At 43.2% G+C, this 25,931-nt stretch overlaps 1 protein-coding gene across 1 annotated transcript in view; it reads right to left on the bottom strand.

Annotated features, from left to right (window-relative positions):
• The window catches only part of PSKH1 (protein serine kinase H1), a 55,173-nt gene extending 31,358 nt beyond the window's left edge, over positions 1-23,815 (bottom strand). Inside the window, exons 1-3 of the mRNA XM_085314440.1 lie at positions 23,772-23,815; positions 21,723-21,876; positions 19,414-20,445 (exon numbers count right to left, since the gene is read on the bottom strand). Of these exons, the coding sequence (XP_085170566.1) occupies positions 19,414-20,358 (945 nt within the window). The 5' untranslated portion in view covers positions 20,359-20,445; positions 21,723-21,876; positions 23,772-23,815. The remainder of the gene's footprint in view (positions 1-19,413; positions 20,446-21,722; positions 21,877-23,771) is intronic.
• Between the last annotated feature and the right edge of the window lie 2,116 nt (positions 23,816-25,931).

Genomic DNA, 25,931 nt, shown 5'->3' with positions numbered 1-25,931 from the left:
TACACATGACATCCAGAATGAGCTCTTCCATCACCTTTCCAGCGATGCAGGTGAGGTCGAGCGGCCTATAGTTGCCTGCTCCTCCTTCTTGCCCTTTTTGAAGACTGGAGTGACTGCCTTTCTTCTAGCCCTCAGGCACCTCTCCAGTTCTCCATGACCTTTCAAAGATGACGGAGAGCAGCCTGGCAAACTTCCTCAGAGGATCAATTCACTTTTTCCTTTGTTTCTTGGTGCTTGGGCACAGATTCCACCCTTTGCATCTCTGCTCAATACACCAAAATAAATTTGAGTATAAGTGTTCAAAAAAGCCATCAAAATGAAGGCTGTGGTATCTCCACCTCACCATCTATGAGAGGCTTCTAGCCACAGAAACTGTGGAACAAAGATCACAGAAAGCCTGGTCAACTCATCAGCCATGAGACACTGATTCTGGAAATTCACTGATCTGACAAGATGCATGATTCTACAAGACAAAATCTTAACAGGGTGTTGCAGACTGCAGTTGCCTGGAAATGAAGAAATACTTCTACTAYGCAAAGTAACATCACTTCTCTCCATTCTTATCCTACCTTAGGATTTTGAGTTCACTTTACAGGTAATATTCATAACACAAGCTCAGGTACATGGTAGAGAAGCAGCAGGAATGATTTTGATAAAGGTCCTTATGACACACCAATTCCTTTAGAGGAAACAATCTTCCAAACCTCAAGAAGCAGACTGAGTGAAGGGGAATTGATTTTTAAATGCATGCATTGGTTTTAAGCCTACACAGTGCCCTTTTAATGGAGGAGGTTTTCTTTAAATAATGTGTTTTCCAATAGACCATGTGAAAGATCTTCAGCAGCGTGTCACTGCTATATGCCTGGCGGGAGGTTGAAGATTTTCCAGGTTTTAACTCAACTTACAATGTTGCTTGAGATATCTGCTCCTGCAGTAGAAGAGATCTGGACAAACACGTCAGCTATTAGACATGTATGGAGCAACACAAATCCACCCATACTCACTCTCACTAAGGAGATGCATTAAAAGAAAAGAAAGAAGAGAAGAGAAGAGAAGTACATTTATGAGGCTGGTCTCAGGGTTTTGTGCTAGGCTAGGAGACCCCCACGTTCATCCTGTTGAAGTGCTCCAGCTCTTCAAAGCACAATATAGTGTCCTTTTCAACAAGGAGCCATCTGACTGCATTCCATCAATGCTCTTCTTGCTCTACTTAAAAATCACCATGTTCTCACAGCCATATGAAATGCAAAAACACATTCCTCTGTAAATTGACATTTTTTTTCTTTTTCCAGGCAGAGGACTGAGGGTTATATAAAAAAGAACAATTCTTCCTTACATAGAAAAAAAAACATGATTTTTAAAAAACACATGCATTTCCATCACAACAGGCCTTTTACAAAGTACTGCTACTGCCTAATGTTGCCCATGGTATAAAGAAAAACCAAAGACAGTGGCTGCTATAAGAAAAAGCTTCTCTCTTCCCCTAAGGAAGCTAAAACATGGGCCCAGAGATTCATACAACCATGCAAATAAGTACTGCAAACATGGTTTACAAGCTTTCACTCAATTGCCCTGTGCCCACTTTCCCTGTTACACTGCATTTCAAGTTTGGAAATACTCAGTTTCCAAGAAGAAGAGCGAAAGTTGATTTCCCTGCTGATCGGAAAAAAAAACCCTTTCTGATAGCAGGGAGATCAGAGAACAAGATGATGATGGTGTCTCCCAAAAAGCGTCCAGTGGTGAGAAGACTGACTGGGATAGATAGGGATGACTGGGACACCATCAGTCAGTGCAACTGGCTGTAGTCCGCATGACCGAGCGGTTCAGCAGTATTCTGACTCTCCCAGGCACCACATCAAAGTACAGGAGAACAAAGTGGCTAACACACAAAGGTAAATCTTCATTAAAAGGGTTATAAATATTCCTGGCCTGCTGTAGATGGTTGGGGGTGGGGTTCTTTGCTGAAGAGGCCAGTGGTGCATCTCTGTTCCTGGCAATTTTTAAAATCCACTTTGAGTGTTTTCCAGAAAACATATACTTGTCCAAAAAAGGTAAAACCAGGCTGTCTTAAACAGGAGATGTACAGGAAGGAAATCATCAACAGAGAGTTTTCCTGATGTTAATGTATGCTACAATACATTTCATTTGCATATATTGTATTACATATATTTTTATAATACATATCAAAGCTATAGCTACACACTGCAGGAAAAGATAGGGACAAATTTATGGGGCAAACAAAGCATAAAATAGAAAATAAAGATAATACAATGCTAAACACCTGAATTTTTTTTTATGTTGGTATTTTTTCTAAAGCAGCTGCACTTTTTGTTATCAAAAAAACAAAAAAAAGCTAATTTTTTTTTTCAATTACATAGGTGTATATGCAAGTAACTCAGAGATCTAAGTTACCAGATGTGCAAAGGTGCAGGTGTCAATTGAGGTCTGGCAGCCAGGCAGTAAAAAATCACAGTTGCTACAGTATCAATACAAAACTTACTACTTTTTTAACAGCCAGATACAAAACATAAAAATATTTGTGCTATACTGATTGAACTCCCCTGCAAAGTGATAGGGATTGTGGAAAAACTTTCCTTGCTATGTGAAAATATTTTTCCTCTCCCACAGGAAATCAGTTTCTACATTAAAATAAAAGTAAAGAAAATAGGAAGTTTGGATTTTTGCTATGGATCGCTGCCTCTATATAATTCTGCCTGCAACGTTTAGAGGAAGGGGGTTAGCAAAGTAATTGCCTCATGCAGTCTTTTTGTTGCGCATGCCTTATCTAGTACAAGACTGTAATTTATTAGAAAATCCAGCCTTCATGCTCACAGCACACCTACTGATGTGTCCTCTTGGAGAGGGAGAAGGGATATAGTAAGCATTTTTCAAGTAACAAGTCTGTGTTCATGTTCCATCCTATTCTCTCCTAGAAAGTTAAATAAATGCAGGAAATAATATTAAAAGTTGACAAGACTATTATCTGACTTCTCCATTTTATGTCACCAGGATTTGGGGGTTTACAAGTCCTCCACAGTCTTTTAACTTGCCTCCAAGATGAGGACAATTACAAGAATACTTTGGAAGTACGCTGCACATTTACTGACGTACCTGGTGTAAGAACTTATCATGTAACTCACGCATCAAAATCATCAGCTGGTTTGAAATTGCTTCTTATGTTTTGTACTTTGTTAACTGTCAGGTAGTAACTAACAGGACAGGCATACAATTTGTTTGCTAATGCACCTGCCAGTAAGTGCTAATGCATCTGCTAATGGACTTCTGCCTTCCTGCTCCCAATATCAGTTGTAGACAGTAAAGGAAAATGGTTTTGGGAGAACATGCTTCTTTTCTTTACATAAATGGGTGTCATTAGATCCTACTGGGGTAGCATTCACACCACTCCACTCAACTTCAAGCAGGACCCTTGAGTTTTCCTGCAATTAATTGCATCCTTCCAGCCTTAATGGTATTTGCAAAGTTACTCATTGCAAAGTTACTCATTGTCATTTAACTTGAAGCTCCCAATTCCAAACTATGACAGATGACTGTTGGTGAAGATGGTGAACAGGTAACAACAGAAAAAGGAAAWTCTACTCAAATAAAAATTCCGCAGATTAAATCTGTCCTTTGGTTTTGCTCTGAATAAATTTGTGCCACAAACTTTCTTCTTCTCATTACAATTTTTCTAGTACTCACTTCTTGTTACTTTTGGCCAGGATTTGGGGGATTATTTGAAATACTTCTAGATAAGAGCATCTACCCTCTGAGGAACGGCTGCAAGAGCTGGGTCTCTAGCCTAGAGGACAGAAGCCTGAGGGGGGATCTTATCAATGTGTGCAAGTACCTGAAGGGAGGGTGTCAAGGGGATGGGGACAAACTCTTTTCAGTAGTGCCATACGACAGGACAAGAGGCAATGGGCACAAAGGGAACCACAGGAAGTTCCGCCTGAATATGAGGAGGAATTTCTTCACTGTGAGAGTGACAGAGCAGTGGAAGAGGTTGCCCAGAGAGGTTGTGGAGTCTCCTTCTCTGGAGATATTCAAAGCCTGCCTGGATGCAACCCTGCCTAACATGCTCTGTGTGACCCTGCGTGGAGGTTGGACTAAATGATCTCCAGAGGTCCCTTCCAACCTTACCAATTCTAGGAAAAGTAACCACATACTGACTGCACTGGAAAGAGCACACACAGCAGGTCAAGAGAAGCGACTGTCTCCTCTATTTCGCCCTCATGAGGACATATCTGCTGTGTTGTGTCTAGTGTTGGACTCTGAGTACAGGAAGGAGACTGAAACTGGAGCTAGTCCAGTGGAAAACCACTAAAACTGCTGGGAAATGGAGCAGGTGATGCATGTGGAGATGCCAAGAGAGCTGGCTTTGCATGGACAGGAAAGGACAAATGGGGGAGGGATCTAAATACAGCTTCCACTACCATCAGGGCATCAAAAGAGAGGACAATGCCAGGCATCTCAGAGACATTCAGTGAAAGGACAAGTGGTGACTGTCACAAGCTGCAACCAGGGAAATTCTGAGTAAACATAAGGATAAGCATGTTCCCCATGAGCATGGGGCAGCCCAGCCCCCACAGCGCCCAGCATGGTGGTAGCATCTCCATTCATGCAAACTTTCAAAGCTTGAGCGAACAAGGCCCTAAGCAACCTCATCTAGCTTTAAAGTCAGTCCTGCTCTGAGCAGAGGTTTGGACTAGAGATTTCCTGAGGTCACTTGAACCTGTATCTTCTCATGATTTTAACTTTGGCTGCATGCATTGCAACAGCCATACTTCAGCAAGCCAGACCAACCATTTGTTGATGCTGCCTGGAGTGGAGCCTACGCAGTTTGTTTCAAAACAAAATATTGGATCAATTCATGAATAATAGGAATTTCTTCATAAAGTTATCACAAATAATGGCATATAGCTTTAGAAAGAGGTCCTCTTTATTTGATTTGACATAACTTCAACYACTGACATCACAGAAAAAATATTATAAAATCATTACATATTTTCATTATGTGTATCCACTGTTTTTCCATAGTTCAGCCACTTAGAGTATATAAGTAAGTCTCCAGTCTTACTGATTTTCCTAGGAAAACATCATCCGTGTCAGGGACAGACTAAGAGACCACAGCACTCCCTTTCAGCTTTATGAGCTTTACTACCAAATGAGCAGCCACAGACTGGGGCAAACCTTGGTTGCAGATGAGCAAAAATAACCCAAAGAGACGGAGAAGATTAAATCTGCATGGGTATGGTCACTGCAACAAGCTGACAGCAGAAATCTGAATGAGTACAGGTCAAGAAGTATTTAAGTCCAAAGGAAATAATACTTCAAGACTTAAGACTTAGAGAGAAAAGGCCTGTTTTTAATTAAGAACAAGCAGGTCTTAAATACTATGGTCTAGTGAAGACTCATAAAACTATCCAGTTTGAAGGGGACAGAGTCACAGGTCTGAGTAACAAGCAGCACACCAGCACTGCCCAGATTGAGGAAGACAATGCAGTGTGCTAGGGTAGAACGACTGTTCTTGTTTAGTTAAACTGATGGCTAGATACTCCCAAGATCCCAGATTTATTTTTCATCCTAAATCTGGGCAAAAGGAGCAAGGTCTGGAGAAGTGAGTAGAGATGTCATTTTGACAAGAAGATGCATACTATGCTTCATAAAGCCTCTTGCTGTCTGTGAGAGATGAATAGGTTAATACCATTCAAATGCAACAGGAGAGATAAAGAAAGGAAAAAGCTGAAGGCACCTGAAGGCAGACAAAAARACAGTCAGTTTCTAAAGATGTAAAAGATATGAGAAGGACAGGAAGTGGGTTGATGGACAGCTGAAGTCAGGTGATGAAAGGGGAAACCTATGACCAGATCTGGTGAACTACATGCAGTTCCTTCCATGCCACCTTCCCTCAGTCTTACCACAATCCTCTACATGAAAGAGGTCCCATAGTAAGCTTTAACCACCAACATGCTCTTATTGGGCTGATATGAACTGCTGCTCTACCAGTTCAGCAAAAAGTTCACCAGTGGCACATGTGCCACCAGCATAAGACATCACTTTCCCTCGTTACAACACAACCAGGACCCCARCGTACTTTTCCGTGGTTACTATGCTCTTCTTCCTCCCTATTCTTCCTGCAGCCAGCTCTGCAGGAGAAAGGAGAGCCACTCAGAGAAAAACAAGCAGAGAGTAATATGCCCTCTCTGATCTTCCATATCTGAGTGGATACTCGCAGGTAGCAAACTCTACCTGGCTATTACTTAAGTTGATACCAAACATACTTTCATTGTTCAATCTAGTGTCAATATACAGCACCTAATATTTTGAAGTTCCATAAACCCATGTAAACACTGCCGAGTTCTGAATCTTGTGTGAACCATATGGAAGTTTCTTCCTGAATTTCATATAATGTAGCATTGTGGAAAGCAAACATACTGGTTCTTCTTTCAAATATTGAACTTTCTCCTCTCTGAACTATTCATATCCTTGGATATATGTCCACCAGGCCCAGCAGCACTCCAAAACTATCTGCCCATAGATACACAGCCACCAGGCACAGAGCAAGCCAGAGATCTTTGAAGAGGGTACTACATAGCATAGTGATTTAAACCCATGATAACTGTTTCAACACTGTCTCCCATAACATCCTCCTAGGCAAGCTCAGGAAGTGCAGGCTAGATGAGTGGACAGTGAGGTGGACTGTGAACTGGCTGAAAGGCAGAGCTCAGAGGGTTGTCATCAGTGGTGCAGAGTCTAGTTAGAGGCCTGTAGCTAGCAGTTTCCCCAGGGCTCAGCCCTGCGTCCAGTATTGTTCAACGTATTCATCAGTGACCTGATGAAGGGACAGAATGCATCTTCAGCAAGTTTGCTAACAATACAAAACTAGGAGGAGTGGCTGACACACAGAGTGCTGTGCTGCCCTTCGGAGGGACCTCGACAGGCCAAAGAGAGAGGCAAAGAGGAACTGCATGAAGTTCAATAAAGGGAAGTGCAGAGAGAATGCACCCAGGACAAAATAACCCCATGCACTAGTACAGCCTAGGGGCTGGCCTGCTGGAGAGCAGTCCTTGCATAGAAGGACCTGGGAGTCCTGGTGGACAACTGGTTGACCATGCACCAGCAATGTGCTCTTGTGGCCAAGAAGGCCAGTGGTAACTTGGGCTGCATTATGAGGACCACTGCCAGCAGGTCAAGGGATGCGATCCTGCCCCTCTACTGAGCCATAGTGAGGCCACAGCTGGAGTACCATGTCCATTTCTGGGCCCCTCAATGCAAGAGAGGCAAGGAACTACTGGAGTGAGTCCAGTGGAGAGCTACTAACGTGACGAAGGGCCTGAAGCATCTTTCACAGGAGGAAAGGTTGAGAAAGCCGGGACTGTTCAGCCTGCAGAAGAGAAGTCTGAGGGGGTATCTTATCAGTGCGTGTAAGTATCTGAATGGAAAGTATAAAGAGGATGAGGCCAATTCTTCTTTGTGCTGCCCAGTGATAGGACGAGAGGCAAATGGGCACAAACTGAAACACAGGAAGTTCGACCTGAATGTGAGGAAAAATTTCTTTATTGGGAGCGTGACAGAGCATTGGAACAGGTTACCCAGTGAGGTTGTGGAGTCTCCATCCTTGGAGATACTCAAAACTCACCTGGACGCAATCCTGTGCAATATGCTTCCAGGTGACTCTGCTTGAGCAATGGGATTGGACTAGATGATCTCTGGAGGTCCCTTCCAGCCACAACCATTCTATGATTCGGTGATTTATGGAGGGGAAGGGAGCTCAAAGGTAAAAGCTGCTATGACTCAAAGCCATCAGCAGTGCTGAAAGCAGATGGACAGAAAAGACATTAGCAAGCCACTTTCCGAATTCCTTCTAAAAACACATATCAAATACATAACTTTCACCCATCAAGAGAACTAGTGCAGCCCAGCTTTGATGCAATAATGAGAGTACAGACATGACATCTCCTTCAATTTTATTTTCGGCTGTGACTGTGCAAAGTTCCAAAGTCTACGAATGATGGCCATCTGCCTTACATTCTTTGGAGGAAAAGGGGCCTTGAGGATTTCATCCTAACTGGCTTTAACTGTTGTAAGCCAGAAAAGGTTACTGGCACCAAAAGGGTTCTGAAAACCATGAACCAACTCCAGTAAAAAAGCTTACTTCCTTGTAACTGACTTTGTTTCTCACGTGTATCCATATCCTAACACTGCAACTGCTCGAGACTACTGCAGGAGACCGTACACAGGATCCATGGAATAGATCTTTTTCCCTTCTCCTGTTCTGTGTATGGCATACTCAGCATAGGAAATCCACTACCATTTCCATTTCTCCCAAGTCATTCTTTGACTAGGAGTCCTCATGCACATTTATCACTGTCAGGCTCTAGGAAACTTATTGCAGAGTCAACAAATGGTACATGAGCCCCACCTATGAACAACCACTTAAGCACTACACCACCAAATACTGAGACAGTCCAGGACATTTCATGGATATGACAGCACTTAACTGAACATGTGGCAAAAAATAAAATAAAATAATCCAGACAGAACTCCGACTATCCTGGGAGAAGAAATCCATCTTCAAAGAACAGCAATATATAGAAAGACAGCTGTAAGTGCCTCAATCTCTCCCAAATTTCTCACTGTTGTGAGAAGCCGAAACGAATTCCACCTTTTAACTACAAAGAAAAGAGTTCAAAGGCTTGAGATGCAAAAGGAAGATTAAATGAACACTTTTCAACAATGAATAGAAGAACAGGAAATTCAACTGATTTGAGAGGAAGAGCAAAGATAATCAAGTGGACCTTCACCAGACTAAGGCAATAGCTCATCTTCTTCAGTTAAATGAAGTAAGCATGATTGGCTTTATCTTCCACTCATGATCCTGTGGCCCTACTCAGTCATCCATAAGACAGCTGGTGGCTTGCCTTCCCAGCTTCTCTAAGACATGACTGGCAATATCCCACATCCACAGCTTTGTCCCCTCCAGAAAAGGAAATGTGTTACTAGGTAACCAGTAGATCTGGTTACTCCTTGGTTGTTTATACAGTAGATTGCATGGAAGTATACAAGAGTCTCAAGGATGACAAAAGAGACCTTGCATGTGCTTTGGATCGTTCACAGTTCTAAGACATTTAATATGAAGACAACACTTGTTTGAAGGTGAGTATCCAAAGAGGCTCTCCAATTCCAAGGGGGAAGCATTTGGCAAGAACAACTATGATTTCAGAGAAGAAAAAATGTGTTTCTATCAACATGGGCAATCAAATTGCCACAGCAGGCCATTTTGGATAGTCAGAGGAACAATTCCTCCACAAGAAAGCAATTGTCACTTGGACAAATAGGTCATATAAAGTCACGGCTACACTATCTCAGGCTTGATGACAAGTGTGAGCTACAGGCCCTGATCCTGTTAAAGGACACCCCTTTTATTGGTAAAACTCATCCTCAGTTTTGTGATCCTTTAATCTGAAATGCTATCAGCATGACAGAACTCTTGCCAATATACATCAAAAGTAATCAACATAATAAAAAAATAAACATTCTTGACTGCAAAACGGAGGCAAAAGGAGCTCTCCAAATCATTCATCTTTCTGGAACACCACCCCCAACTGGAAATACAAAACTGCAGTGGCTCTAGCCAACAGGCAGACACTGGTCTCCTTTGAAACAATCAAGCAAAATGAACGTAATATTCAGGAGAGGCTTTTCAGAGCTCTGGGAGAATACAGTCTAAAACTTGGCTGCTCTCCTCTCATGAACAAGAGGCCAGAGGCCAGCAAATTCTTACATTTCACACTAGTTAAGAAGTGGGATCTAAACAGAGAAGTTATTCAGTTCTAGACTCTAATCATACACAAAAGGGTTGCTTTTTTGGGTGTGTGTGATCAGAATTTCATACTTCTTGTTAACAGCTAGCCCACTAGGTTTAAATGTGGCCCTAATACAGATTGGTAGAGTATTTCCATGAGGACAAGATAAGTAGGAGCCAGGCTGCACAGTACCATAGGTAGATTTGTTCACAGTGAGAAAGGGGTAGCAGAACGTGTTTCCTTCAGCAGCAACTCCAGCATAAGCAGTCTCCTTCCTCAAAGTCACTCCCACCTACCCTTCCTCTAACCTCAACAGTGGTGGTACCACCACTTGTGCCAGCACAGGGTGACCGATCGAACTTAATTAATAAAAATAACCCAGAGAAAATGGTTATTTGCAACTGAAATCAGGTCCTCAAACTCATTTACCTGTTCAGCTGCACAGGTGTGCTCTGCTGGCACAACTGAGAAGAGGAATAAGGGCTGGGAACCAGGTTCACTTCATTTGGCACTATTACAAAAGAAAAATTCCTAAACTACATTCACATTTCTAAAACTACAGAAGGGCTAAATTTCCACATGAATTCAGCAAGGAAAGTCACCACACACTCACAGGAATCACAAGCCATTGCTTAAACACTAGACTTAAGGCTTTAGCCACTCTACCCAGAACTGTCAGCCTTTCACCTCTGACTGTAGAAGCAACAGGGAAAGCTGTGGAAGACAGCATTTTAGAGCAGATCCAGCCTGTTAGAAGGAGCACAAAGAAAGTAAGCAAGCAAAAGCCTAAACAAAACTAACGGGAAGAGCTGTCAAAAAAATGAAGCTGCCATACTAAGGGCACTAGGGAGCAATCCGGTCAGGACAGGTGGATAGGTTCTGTGTTCATGTTTCAAGCCTGAAGGAGTCACCAAAAAGAGAAGGGCAGAGCCACAAAGAGAACGTATTTCACACCAGATTTTTCTTTATAGATGTATAATTCAAGACAGACTCATTCATCCCAAGGAAAATGTCACTTCTGCAGGAAAGAAAAAATGAAAATCATTTAATCATCTGCAAAATGCACTCTTCTTTACAAGTAAGTCCATATATGATGCCTCCTTTTCACCAGCCTACTGAGGAACTTCAGCACTAGGTCATAACTGAGGAGTTAAAGAACATTTCCACTGGATGGGAAATGTTTAGCCGCCTCAATTTTTAAATTTCTAGCTTTTCCACAAAACTATTATACAGCAAATAAAGTTAATCTGTGGAAGTTGGTAAGTGTTGAGATTGATTTCTGACTCTCATCCTCACTTGAAATAATGCTGCCTCCAAACCGCAAGCCAAGACTGCACAAGAGATGCACTGCCTGTTCAATTACTGTCAAATGAGACCACCTAATGCCATCAGCACATAAACAAGTGTGTCAAACGTGACACACAAGACCTCAGAGTGCTATCTACTCTGTAGGCTATGTATTTACTCAACCCTGACCAATAACTCTTGGAAGTGGACCAGGCTCCAAACTAAAGGGTGAAATGAGAGAAGTAAAGATTAATATTCCCAGCAAGTACTACAGGTACCTCCTAACCCCTAATCAAAGGTTAAGAACATCAGAGAGTGGTTGTATCGGAGTCCAATATTGCGTCTCCAACATCAGCTAATAGCAGATGCCTAAAAAAGACCAGAAAATATTAAGTACATTGCAGTACCCCTTCCTCTCTCTGCCCCTCTAGTCCAAGTACTCTTGTAAATCTGTGGCTCAGGGACACAGATCCACGCTCTATCCACATTTGAACTTTCTAATGTCATTCTCTGCATTGCTTCTATGACTTCTTCCAACTGTTCTTTGGATCTAGGCAAACTTTTACAGTCCACAACTCCCTGCATCAAGAAGGTTCACACACTCCATTTTCTCCATCTAAAGAACCCATTTACCATCAGCAATCATACTGCTCTTAGGCAAACTTTGTTCTGATCAATTTTGAGCAGAAGGGCACTGGGCACAGATCCCTCAGAAACTACTCCAATTTTACCTCCACCATGGAACTGACCACTTATTTCAACTTTGTGCTTCTCACTTTCAGCAAATTATTTATCCATACAAAGGCCATTATTGGATTACAGCTGCAAAGTTTTCTTTAAGAGCCTTTGGTGAGGGACTTTAGTAAAGTGCCACTGACTTTCCCTATACCTAGAAAGAAATAACTCTACGTACCACTACAAGGTGGGGACTGACCTTCTGGAAAGCAGCTCTGAAGAGAAGGACCTAGGAGTGCTGGTGGACAACTAGTTGACTATGAAACAGCAATGTGCTCTTGTAGCCAAGAAGCCCAATGGTATCCTGGGGTGCATTAGGAAGAGTGTTGCCAGCAGGTCAAGGGAGGTGATCCTGCCCCTCTACTCAGCCCTGGTGAGGCCTCATCTCRAGTACTGTGTCCATTGCTCAGCTCCCCAGTACAAGAGAGGTCTGGAGCTACTGGAAAGAGTCCAGCACAGGGCTACGAAGATGAAGGGACTGAAGCATCTCTCTTATGAGGAAAGGCTGCAAGAGCTGGGCCTCTTTAGCCTGGAGAAGAGAAGACTGCGAGGGGATCTTATCCATGTCTCAACCATTCTGCGATTCTGTGATACTGATAAATGCATCCACTAGTGTCATTATTAAGAATCAGAATTTTTTGTTTTTAAGCTAATTTTTCCAAGGGAGATATCAAGCTTACTCAAATTTCTTAGACAACCTCTGGAACTCTGTTTAAAACCAGCATTACCCTACTTACTAATGATCACTGCGCTTTTTAATGAAAAGTTACATACCACTGTCACTTATTTCACCTTTGAATTTCTAGAACCTTTGGGTCAGTGCTGTCTGATTCAGATAATTTAAATACTTTTGCTGTTTTTCCCAATATTCTATAGTTGCTTCAACTTAAAATGTATCCTTCAGCAAATTCTCCATTAAGAGAGGTTCCTATGCTGGTACTCACCAAACTCACCCACAGACTACATACTGAAAATGTTGATTTTGTTTTGTGAATGGGAAACATGCACAAGGTGAAATGATTTGCCCTGTTTGAATGGCGATTACCAAAGCTGGAATCAGCAACATAGCCTAGTCCAGTTTCCCAGTTTATTAGTAAATATATATTATATCCTGCCTCTTCCAACTACTTTTCTAAGTGTATTAAAGCAACATAAAGTCAGTATTCAAGAAGAGGACAAGCTTTGAATCAAAACAAACCTGTCTCAGCAGGATAATGATGGCCTGATATTCATTCCTCCAGTTTCAAACTCAATAGTAACTACAAATGGAATTCCAGCTTTGCATATCAGGTATCTTTTTAAGCTACACAGAGAGCCCCAGAAATCAGTTTTATCCCCAAGATTTCAACTACAATATTGCCAATTTTTCTTTTTAATTAGCTCTAATAAAACAAGTAGAAGAGACTGATTTTGTAGGAGACAACAACTCAGTCTTAACAGGCCACAGAATTTTTACTTAGAGATGCTCTTGTTACCAATTTAGCTTTTCTTGGTTCCTCACCCTACCCATTACTCCAAGCAGTTCAGGAAGGAGATACAAGAGATAATCAGAATAGTGATGTCAGCAGTACCCGAATGAGATATTATGGGAGACCTTGTCTACTGATCTGCTAACAGCCTCTTCAAACAGACCTCACACTCCAGGAATAGGAGAGCAGTGGTAAGTAGATCTCTGTCAGAAAGCAATTACTTTAGCTGGAGGTGAACTCATTTGTTTTTCAAGAATATGGAACTGCTTTTCAGGTCAGCATGTATTTTGCCTTTTATTCCTTCCTCAATACAGCTTTGTCCTCTCTGACCAGGATTTGAGGGCAGCCATCTCTCAAAAAGTGGGACTTCATTCTGATTCTCTGTAAACTTGTGCCTCTGCTGCTGTGTGACAGGGTACAGCAATAGTTAGGAATATGGTTCCCTCCTCTCCTTTAAGTTCCTTAGTTACTGAAACTTGTCTGACTAACTCAAGCTGTCAGTTCCGGGCCTAGTACTTTGCAGGCTTCTTTTAACATTTCCTCTTTCATTTTACATCATCAAAGTTCATACTGTAAAAAAGAAAATTGATTGTCCCCAGGAAATCAATGCTTCTGTATCTATCCAAGATAGACAGTTGTTGCAACAGCCAAGTGTCCTGCCCAGTCTTACTCCAAATAAACCATTAGTTACAGCTCCTGCATTTCCCTGTGAATCTGACAAATTTATCAACAGGCTCACTTCTGACATCTTCCCACTTCTTCCAATGTAACATTAAAAACAGCAGAAATTTTCTGCAAAATTGTTCCAAATTTCTGATATTTAAGCCCAGAAAAGAATACTTAAAGAAAGTTGGCAAGGTGTGGGAAACGTGCCAGACATCTCTGAATCTCTGGCTCATTTTGCTTCCACCTGGAATTTATTCACAAACTGGGCAGCCTGTTACTGTATCTCTGCCAATATGCGGTTACAGTCAAATACGTCTGCAATACAGGGACATATGTTTAGTTAAATTGATAAATTAAAGCACCCATTATTACTGGCTCTGGAAGAATAGAAAGCAGCTGGGCAAAAAAATAAAGGCTATTGGCTGATACCTATTTCATTCCAAAGAGGAAACTATCTACAGCTTTCCAAAACTACCACTCATATCACAAATAGTACCGAGAATATCCTCCTAAAATATGTTATTTCTAGTGGTCAACAAGCAAAATGCTTCAGGTTTCAATACAGGCACTGTCAAAATACATACAATTCAATGCTTTCTCTGCTGTACAAGTGCTACCTTTGCTTATGCAACCTACAGGAATACAGTAGCTCTAGTCACAATTAATTCATAAGATTTTTCAAAAKAATTCAGCTCTGACAAGAGGACTAAAGAGCATCAAATTAAATTACTCCAGAGAATCACAGAATCATAGAAGCAGTAAGGTTGGAAGGGACCTCTGGAGATCATCTAGTCCAACCTCCMTGCTCAAGCAGGGTCACACAGAGCATGTTAGGCAGGGTTGCATCCAGGCGGGCTTTGAATATCTCCAGAGAAGGAGACTCCACAACCTCTCTGGGCAACCTCTTCCACTGCTCTGTCACTCTCACAGTGAAGGAATTCCTCCTCACGTTCAGGCGGAACTTCCTGTGCTTTAATTTCTGCCCATTGCCTCTTGTCCTGTCACATGGGGCAACTGAAAAGAGTTTGTCCTAATCAACCTTGACACCCTCCCTTCAGGTACTTGCACACATTGATAAGATCCCCCCTCAGGCTTCTCTTCCCCAGGCTAAACAGGCCCAGCTCTTGCAGCCGTTCCTCAGAGGGTAGATGCTCCAGCAGATGATCATCTTTGTAGTCCTACRCTGGACTCTCTCTAGTAGCTCCATGTCTCTCCTGTACTGRGGAGCCCAGAGCTGGTCACAGTACTCGAGATGAGGCCTCACCAGGGCTGAGAAGAGGGCCAAAATCACCTCCCTCGACCTGCTGGCAACACTCTTCCTAATGCACCCAAGGAGACCATTGGCCTTCCTGGCCACAAGGGCACATTGCTGGCTCATAGTCAATTTGTCATCCACCAGCATTCCCAGGTCCTTCTCTGCAGAGCTGCTCTCCAGAAGGTCAGCCCCCACCTTGTACTGGTGCCGAGGCTTATTCCTCCCTACGTGCAGAACTCTGCACTTGCCCTTGTTGAACCTCAGGAGGTTCCTCTCCGCCCAACTCTCCAGCCTGTCCAGGTCTCTCTGGATGGCAGCACAGCCCTCAGGTGTATCAGCCACTCCTCCCAGCTTGGTATCATTAGCAAACTTGCTGAGGAAGCACTCTGTTCCCTCATCTAGGTCACTGATGAATAAGTTGATCGGGATGGGACCCAGCACTGAGCCCTGGGGAACTCCACTAGCCACAGGCCTCCCACTAGACTCCATGCCACCAAGGACAACCCTTTGAACTCTGCCTGAACGCTTGAAACAGTTGCTCTCTACTCACCCTCCCTATTTTGCTTATGACAGTGTTGAGCTCTGCCATATTCCTTCCTATAAATATTTATTTTTTGGATGAAGTGCCTTGGTCTGTCCTCTCGCTCTTCACATGGAAGACAGCCCACATCTTTGATTATTCATGATGCCATTCTTCATCTTTTTCAGTTCTGTGTTATTCTCAGGAGGAACAAAATTGCACTCAATATCCAATGTGCAGATCCATGATGGACGTGGCACAGCAAGGACTCCTGAAATAGTAGCACTAATTCCTAATATCAGTTGGCTTTTGATCATTAGTATCAAGCTGATGTTTAGAAATGTTTAGCCTCAAACTGTCCCTTCTGAAGAGCAAGCAGTATTTCAGGGCCCACCATCATCTATGGAAAATATGGAGGCCTTTTCTGCCACAGGCACCACTTCATATTTGTCCACACATACTTGTCCACATCAGTCAATTTATCATGTGGTCTCTCACTTCTTCTTGTATTGTATCTCAGATAGCTTTATTTTATTTTATTTTATTTTTAAACACAAGTAGCTCAGTATCATTAGAATAATTTATTAGGTGTCAAGGCTGTATCCCAAAGTTTGCTTCTAGGACACTGGAATTATCTCATTTCACAGTAAGGGAAATAATCTGTCCTGGATATCGTGCTATTTAACTTAGTCAAAATATCTGCACTACAGGGTTGTAGAGAATAGATGAAATAAAGCCAGATGATACATATACTGCGACAGGCAAAATTAACTATTTACATTCAGGAAATGTCCAGGAGTCACAATAGGCCACTCTCTAAATCACCAGCCTAATGCTCAGAGGTATCAAAGAAACAAATACAGCATCAGAAATCCTTAGAGAACAAGTAGTAAACTAGTCAGAGAATTTTCTATACCACTGCACAAAGTCAAGATGCTCACATACATTGAACAGTGTGAATAATCACCCCCACCTCAAAAGTAAGAAGTGAACTAGAGAAGGGTAGCAGCAGAGATCACAGCTATGAAATACCTTCTCCGTGGGGCTCTAATCACAGCTTGATCTGAATAATAGGTAACATCATAACTTACATGTGAACAGGGAACAGTTACTCATGAGTTTCTCAAGTAAAAGGGGCTAATGAAACGTTACATAGAAAAATACTAGCGAAATGACCACAGACAGATAAAGCTTGACAAAACTTAAAAGAAGGGTTTTTATATTTTTTTTTGAAATAAACTGTGAAACTCTCTGCCACAGTGTTAGATAGGCTAAGAAAAAAAATGGGCTCCCCACAATGGAAAAAACAAATTCACAGATAATAAGTAAACTGTCTCACTGACCTTCAGACATCTCAAGGCACATGGCTGACAAAGAATTAATGGAATCAATGCAGGGAATGTGTGAGGAAGAAAAGGAACTTGAAACACTATTAAGACATAGGAAAAGCGCCATTTGCAGGAATAGCAACCTCATGCCCTCATACATTGGGGCCAGAGGGAAAGAAATCTAAACTTAGAAAAAYGCATTTAGATTTAGAAAGGCAAGATGTGCTACTCTGCCAAAATTAAGACACTGTTGGTCCACCTGCAACTGTTCAGCAGGATAATCAAGATGCCACTTGCAGCTACCAACATTCCTTCAATTCTGAATATCAGAGACTTGAGATTTAAAAACTCATGGGGCAAGAAAGGAATAACTTTCAAACTGAAATAAAAAAACAATTCCAAGTAAAAGGACTTCAAGAAGAGAAGAAAATGAATGGCCAAGAAAAACACAGTAGAGTGAGCTGAAAAGGACCAAACCTGAGTTTGGACAAGCAATCCAGAACAGTCTAAAATCTAGAGGCCAAGATCCAGGCTGAGTAAAAACAGACCTGTCTACTGGTTGAACAAGAAATTACAAGACACATGCACTTGAATGAGTTCTGCTAGGCAACAAACTTTGGAATGAACTGACCTTTTTACATGAGAAAAATCACTGTATCGGCTCATTTCTTACATGCTTTCTTATCTATCTACTACTACTGGTTATAAGGTAACTAGGAAACTACACTTCAGTGTGGATCTTATGTGCTGTTGATATTTAATCTACTTCTGCATTATGATAACCTGATTGTTTTCTTAGAACCCTGCAACTGGTTAACAATTCATATTAGTATGGCAAGTTCACAAAAGAAAAAGTCTGCCAAAATCAGTTGAAACTTGGAGTTCCAAGAAGCAGCTGATAGAATACTTTCAGTAAAAAACTAAACAAGTATTACTATCTCTAAAGGAAGTAACACACTTAGTCCAAAAAGTGTCAACATTTGGCTTTTATGACCCCTCACGTCCGTGTTTCTTGATGTACCAGGAGAATTTCTGAGTACTCCTCAAAGGAAAAAAAAAACATCTTTCACCAAGTTGTTAAATCTGGGCTCTCCTTGGCAGCCTCCAATGCAAACACCAATATTCATTTAATTTGGAAATTCCAACTATTAACACAAGCTGCCCTGACAACTTGAAAGAATAAAATGCTTATTGATGCCTTTGAAAATCCTTCAGAAAGTGATTTTTTTTTAGAACGCAATCCTAAAGGCACTTAATATGTTTAAAAACTAAACATGTTAAACTCCCCTCATCCATTACTGAAATGCCAACATACCTGTCACGGTTAAAAATACCGAAACTTGAGTGTGTTCTGTTTTTCCTGACATTTACTTTACTGTCATTTCAGAATCCTCTGCATCAGGAACAGTCACACATTCACACTTTCCCAATGGGCTCCATCTCACAGAGTAATGATGTTCATGAAGCTAAACACTTTCCTCCTTCATCATTGTAAGCTATAAAATCTTAATTTTTTAATATTTCCAGTACTGGACATAGGCAGAAACCCAACTGGCAAATTTGGATTTTTACACTTTCTGTAAGTGTGACTCCTAAACCGAGGTTATGTCTGTACTGAGCAACAGTGCTAGAAAAGCTGGCTCATAACCCAGATTTCTCAACATAACCAGAAGCCTGGCACTCAGCCACATGTSTACTCTTGTGGAGTGATGGGACTCCAGGTAGTGTGGAGGCACCCACCTCCTGCCTAAAAAACATCCCCTAAGGTCCTCTTTCCCATAGTTACCTAAGAGAACCATTACTCTTCTCCTCAATTTTGGCACAAACTTAAGTTCAAGGGACAATGCAGATGAAGTACAAAAACGTTGCATCAGGACCTAAAAAGCAAGTGCCTTTTTGTACGCTATAAACATATCTTTCAGCAAAGGTATTTTTCAGACTACACTTGCATTTATATCTAAAATCAAGTTAGGTATGTGCACACTACATTTCAAACACTCCCTCTGGCATGAGCTTCAACCATAAAACATCAAACAGCAGTCTAACACAGCTCAGGTTTCCAAAATGAAAAATCCACCAGCATCCTAAATTCTATTAGTCCCTCCTGTTCCGTTTTACCAGAAGTGAGCTCTTCTCTCCTTACACATTTTTAAAAGGATTTCATTAATCTGCACTGAAAGAAGTTTTGTAAACCATAAAGAACACAGGACAGGATTTTAGAGACCAGGCTCTTTGACACTTACGTTACTATTCTGCACATGACAGCCAGCTTCTTGTCATCACACAGACCCATGTATAGAGAGCTTCTTGTTTGACTCGCCCTTACTTTAACCCCTGCCACACTCACCTCCCCTGAATAACTGTATTTTCCTTTCAGGATTTGCCGATATAAACGGGTGCGGTTGTCATCTTCAAAGGGCATAGTGCCACTGAGGAGGATGTATGAGATCACACCCAGAGCCCACATGTCCACAGAATTAGTGTAGGGCTTCCTGACCAGGATCTCAGGAGCTATATACTCCGGGGTCCCACAAGTGGTTTTCATCAGGCAGTCGTCTCCCTTTTTCCGAGCACTTGCCAGTCCAAAGTCTGTAATCATGATTTTTGAATCTGTTCCGGGATGGTAATACAGCAGATTCTCTGGTTTTAAGTCCCGGTGCGTTATACCCAGTGTATGTAAGTATTTGACACCATCCAATACCATCTGCAGCACACGTGTTGCATCTCTCTCAGTGAAAGAGCCTTTAGCAATAATTCGATCAAATAGTTCCCCTCCAGTAGCCAATTCCATCACCATGTATACACGATCCTGGGTCTCAAACACCTCAATCAACTGGATGATATTGGTATGCCGGACCCGTCGCAGCACACTAAGCTCTGACTCGCACACTTCTCTCCCCTCCCGATATTTGGTTTCTATCATCTTGATCGCATAGGGCTGCTTGGTAGCTTTGTGTTCCACCCGCACAACACGGCTAAAACTTCCTCTTCCAATCAGGGCTTTAATGTCATATTTTGCTGTCACTCTGGGGTCAAATTTAGCACGGTATTTAGCCACCTTGTTCCTGCGGGGCTCAGGCTGGTCCATGTGGGTAGGCAGGTTGTTTCCAGGATATGGGTTAGTATGATGTGGAGGTGAGGGAGAGCCAGCTTTGATGACAGCCCCACAATCATCCTTGATGAAATGTTTGTATATGTCATTGTGACCTGTGTAAGGTTCTACTTTTTTAACCAGATCTAGGTGCACATCTTTGGGGGGTTCAGGAAGCACTTTGCTTGTCCCACAGCCCATCACTGAACGCTGTTAATTCCCTATCAAGGCATTTTCCCAGGGCAGCATCAGCAGCAACCACACCCAGGGCAATTCCCACATCTGAACCTTCAAAAAATAAACAAAACAGAACAGAAACAATAAATCACCACAATCRGCAAATATCTGTTCTCTCCAATCATGTTGTTACTATAATTGCCTGACCAGTTATTCCCGCAGTATAATAGCTCATATTATTCTTCTATATCCACATATCTAYGTGCTTCACTCTGCTAGCTCTCCCTTTGGCTTATTTTTGGAACGCTTCACTCATTTACATCAATCATAATGCAGATCATTCCTGTCCATCCAGGTATTTTCGAAACTTGATCTCTGTACCAGTCATTAATTTGATTCAGTTTGACTTCTTCAACTTCCAGAACTGTAATTAAAATACCAATTAGGACTAGATGTGGAATAAATCCTCCAACACCTTAAATGGTACTTCAGTCCAGTTCCTAACTATCCTGTGTTCTAACTCATAGAACCCATAGTTCTAACTCTAACTCATCAGGCAGATGATGGTGATGGTTCCAAAAAGCAAAGGAGACCATTTCCAAACTTGGTTACATGCAGCTGAGAAGGCTGCCCAAGATTCATTTGCTATCAGAGTACACTAAGCTGCTGCACAGTCCAGAGAACACAGAAGCTCCTAACTAGTCTAGTACAAGAATGGAYCAGCTTAGCACAGAGAACAAACTGTATCAGGCTTTGAACTGGACGGCGTAAGTCAGCTCACACCTGAGATTCCAGCTAACAGAGTTGTCTCTCAGTTACGGTGCTGGAGGCAAGGAAGACTAAGACAGGCGCACGCTTGTTTTAAGATGCATTTTAACAGTACTGCATTCCCTCCAGAAAGAAAGGCATTATTTATCTGGAACAGCTTTTAGTTAACAATATATCCATGCTTCAAGCCCTGAGAAATTAAGGTGGGCTTTGATGTTTTCTTACATCCTGACTCAAGATCTGAATGCCCAGCTTTGCTTTCTTTTGCATCTTCAGGTACCAAGCAGTGCTTCTGTTTTTCCATATGGAAACGCATCTACCTACCAATGAGGAAGCAGAATTTGTACCCTCTATTCCAGACTACAGCAAACAGAGGTCTTTTGTTCATCACACTGTATTCTAACAGAATCAAACCAGCTGCACTTCAGCAAGTCTTTATGTGCTGATTATAACAAGATGACTGGCTAGGAGAGGGAAAAACTGCCTACACGCGTTCTGGCAAATAGCCTAGCAGTTTTAAGTGTCTACTTTTTGGCTCAGACTCCATCAATATGGTGCCTGAGCATTCACAGAAGATTATGGAAAAGCTGTTAGCCTCAAAATGTAATCATATATCTTACCATTGCCAAACGTATCTTCACTCATTCACCCCTTCTCTACTCAATATCAGCGCAAACAGCAGAAAGGGAGGGCCAGTTTGTCTTCCATCAGAAGAATTACAAGTGGAAAAGAAGTAATTTACAGGGACATCAAGAAGTTTAGACTACATTCAATCTGGAAAGAAAGCAAGATTTTAGTGAATCTACTGTTCAGATACAAATTTAAAACAAAACACCAACACAGAAACTTCTTTTGTAATACCTCCTGGCAGTACTGCAAACTCAAGTACACCAGTCGTATATAAACATGCCTGTATTAGGGTACAAGCAGCAGAAATAAAGACCAGTTTCATAGAAAGCTTAACCAACATTTGAATTTCACTGAGGGCTACTTCATACTTGGATGTTCAATTAGATCCAGGTATTGTGACAATAAATAAAGTACTATTGCTAGTTCTGAAAAAAAAAACTCACATGGACAGTTCTCACCCTTTCTTACCTAACTCTTAAAGCATGTTAGGTTAACACAGAAGTGGAATAACATCATTCAAAAGCAAGATTTTACAGAGTAATTCCACATATAGAGAAGCACTCTTGTAAAATGTTTCAAAAGTAAACAGTAAAAAAGATCAAATGCTGACCTAAAAAAGACTATATTAATCTGCTATTGCTAATAACTTCACTTGAGACCAGGCTTCAGCTAACAATTATGCCAATAACGGCTCTTCCTTGTACATTTATACACATAAGAGTCTTAGCATGGCAGTCAAGTCTACAGAATCCCAGAGCTGTGTACAGCAGCCAGAATTGGCTAAGCCCTAACTCCTCAACTCCCTACCAGTACAGGCAGAAATGGTCCTGTGGAACACTACCAAGTGTTTGGGGGAAGAAGAAACAAATGTATTAAAGAAATGAAGCATTACAAGCCCCTCAAAGCCAGAAATCATTTGCTCTGCAGGTACCCAAATCATTAGGAAATGACAGCATGCTTTAGCTACATTTATAACTGGCGAGAAGGAACATTAGTTTTATGCCCCAATATCTACCCACTTCTTTCCTTAGATAACTGGCACATTACATGTTGCTGTTCAGCAAAGCAACACCTCAGTTCCTGGTGATTCAGAAGGATCCATCACATCTTGGAAAAATCAGGCCCTTAATGGTTCGATAAGCCACACAGGGGTGTCCCTGTGGATAAGGGGCATCAGTCATCTGAGGGATTAACGTGAGGCCTAGCAGGCCTTTCACTGTCTCTTAATTCACAAAACTTGAAGCTGTAGAATTCCGTATCACCACAGAATGCCCATGCAGAAAGTTGAAAACTTTCTGTATTTCAGTGTTAAGTTCTCTTGACACTAAGAAAATACAAGAAATGCTCACATGCTAATCTTCAAATTATACCTATGCCAAAACAGCACTATGTGGAGAACTTTCTGAAAGCCTTGCCTTTAATCTTACTAGCAAATCGCAAATGTACACCTCATTGCTTCAAATAAAACTTGCCCAACTAATTGGACAGCAGTGTAGCCCCCTGTGGTCTTTTGTAAGCTTCCAAGGACACATTTGTGGACTTGGGGTTGATGTGGCCCTTCATGAAGCTGTGCTAAAGCCTGTGACTAGAGGAATGGGAAGGATAAATCGCAAGTTCCAAAACGTGGATCGTCCCGCAGCTCATCCACATCTAGACCACTTTTCCACCATTGCCTCCAAGAAGCAACCCCGCAGCAGGACTGCACTGGCCCGAGACTCGGCTCCGGGCCCGTACAATGCCCGACGGCAGCCGCCGGGCGTCCGAGCCGCTCTCGCCTCGCCACGCCTCGGGCAGCGCCAGAGCCGAGGCGTCGGGGCCCACGGTGCCTGTGCCGCCGCCCGCGCCCCGAGGGCAAGCGAGGGCTGCGGCTCCCCGGGCAAGGCCGCCAACGCCCCGGGAGAGGAGGGGAGCGGAGCGTAAGGAACGAGGAGAGGAACGAGAACGGGAACGGCCACGGCCGCCGCCGGGCCGGGCCGGGCCGAGCCGAGGCGCAGGCGGAGCGGGAGTGACTCCAGACACGGGCCAAGCCCCACACTCACCTCAGCCCGCTCCGGCCCGACCCGTGGCGCCACGCCCGCCTCCTGACGTCACCACCGCGCGCCGGGGCCGCGCGCCGATGGGGCGGGATGGCCGCGGCTGCCGCCGATTGGCGGAGAAGGTGGGCGGGGCCGCGGCTGTRGGGGGCGCAGTTCCGCCGGGGCCCGCGCTCAGTTGCAGCCCGCCGGGGCTCCGAGGGYTTTCGTTCCTCGGTCCCACGTACCCCCGCGCCCCACACATACCTCAGCCCCCCTCCGCAGCCCTGCCTGGCCCGGGAACCCCCTTGGCCCCGTGTACACCAGGACCCKCCTGACTCCACATGTCCCAGAAGCCCCTGGCACCACAGGCCCAGCCTGGGCACCAGCAGCCCTGTCAGCGAGGCCTGGTGTGGGGCTCTTGGGCTGATCCACAGTGCCTGGCACCACGCGGGTGCACTGCCCTGACCTTGGGCCCCAGGCACTGGCCCCCAGGGTGCTGTCCCCAGCCAAGGGTGACTACCAGCTGAACTGCCAGCTTCCCCCAGGGTCCRGGCATGTGGCTGCCGCTGAGTGTTGACTGGAGTGCAAATGTGGCGGCTCCTTGCTGCCTGAGTGGACCATCCACTCCACCCCACGATGAGGGCCGCCAGGGCCATGGAGGAGGTGCCACTGTTCACCAAGTGGCAGGGGCCTGAGCTGCAGGCCCATGGAATGAGGCTGAGCTCTGAAGCTAACAGGGTCCAGTGCACACCAACCCCAAAAGAGGGCTAAACTTGCCCTCATGAGCCCCTGGACCTGTTCCTACCCATCCTATGTGTGAGAAACAGCAAAGAGCCCAAGGGGCATAACTTTCCACCTCCTCATACTGCTGCTCATTGAGGGTAACTACAGCGACCCAGTGCCCAAGGAGGGAAAACTCTTACCCAATTTTTGGAGTCAACCAAACCCAAATGATCCTCCAAAGCAGACTGAAAATGCTGCTCCCCACTGAGTGGCTCTTAGGGACCCCTGCATGGCTTTACTTAGCTGTGTGGAATCAGAACATATTCTGGCAAAACCTCCCCTTGCAAGAAAGCCACCTGGAAGAACTGAACCTCTTTGGCAGTGAATCCCGGTCCCTCTGGGCTAGCGATTGTGCTTGACAGAATAATGAAGTCCATTCCTTCTTCCTTTCATTTCCCTTACTACTAAGCGTCACGAAACCCACACAAAGCTTGTTTGGTAACTGCTGATGGACTTTCTTCCTCTTATCCTTTTCCCATCCTTAAACCAAGTATTCCCTGTTGCAGTTTTAGATGACCTGAAAGCAGGGGACAAGGTACTACATCTTATTGCAGAGGTACACCTTATTACATAGATGTTTCTGGTACTCATTACTCTGGGGAAATGTAAACATGACACTGTTAGGCTTGTGAGCTCTTTGGCTATTTAAAATGCATAAGAAATGATACCATAATAAATAAAGTTATATCTGCTGACATATGCTATTGTCATGATCTTTTCAGTGTTATACAGACTCTGGTAGAAAAGGTAAGTACCTATAGCAAGTGACACATCTGAGAAGGGGTGCTTAGGCTGCACACAACAGATCCGGTGTGTTGTACAGGGCTGCCATCTGTTTGTCTTTTACACTAATGACACTACAGTGTCACAGTTTCAGTCCTTTAACTCTCTCTCCCCTAACTTTCTTCTGGAGGCTGGTTTCACAGGATTTTGTCCCTGGCACTGTTTCTGTGAGGTGGATTAGCCTGTGCCTAAATGTAGTATCTTGAGCATGTTCCTGCTAGAGTTGATCTCATCATTTTAGACAGTTTCTCAGGGTCATTCTGAATCCTTGTCCTGTCCTTCCAGGTGACTGCAGCCCATTGCAGCTTGGTGCCACCAGCAAATTAAGAAACATGCACTTCTTCATCAGTCAGACTGTTAGTGGAAGTGTATATAGCACTGAGTCCAGGACAGACAGCCTCACATTATTTACATCTGCTCTGACAGCAGTAACCACTCTCCAAGGATGGATTTCCTTAGGGTTTTGCATCTTCTGTTAGCAGTTTCCTCACAGCTTTGTTTCCCAGTTTATTCATGAGAACATCAAATAAGGCAGTTATGGATCTCCATCACCACCACTAATTTCCAGTGCAAAAAAAGTCAAAGAACCAACACATATCAAACACTTGGATCAGAACC

Source organism: Rhea americana, unplaced genomic scaffold (assembly GCF_003343005.1).
Source record: "Rhea americana isolate MKP2758 unplaced genomic scaffold, rheAme1 scaffold_403, whole genome shotgun sequence".
In the NCBI taxonomy this organism is placed as follows: Eukaryota; Metazoa; Chordata; class Aves; order Rheiformes; family Rheidae; genus Rhea; species Rhea americana.
Note: the sequence above shows the minus strand (reverse complement) of the source record. Positions and strands in the feature narration are given on the sequence as shown.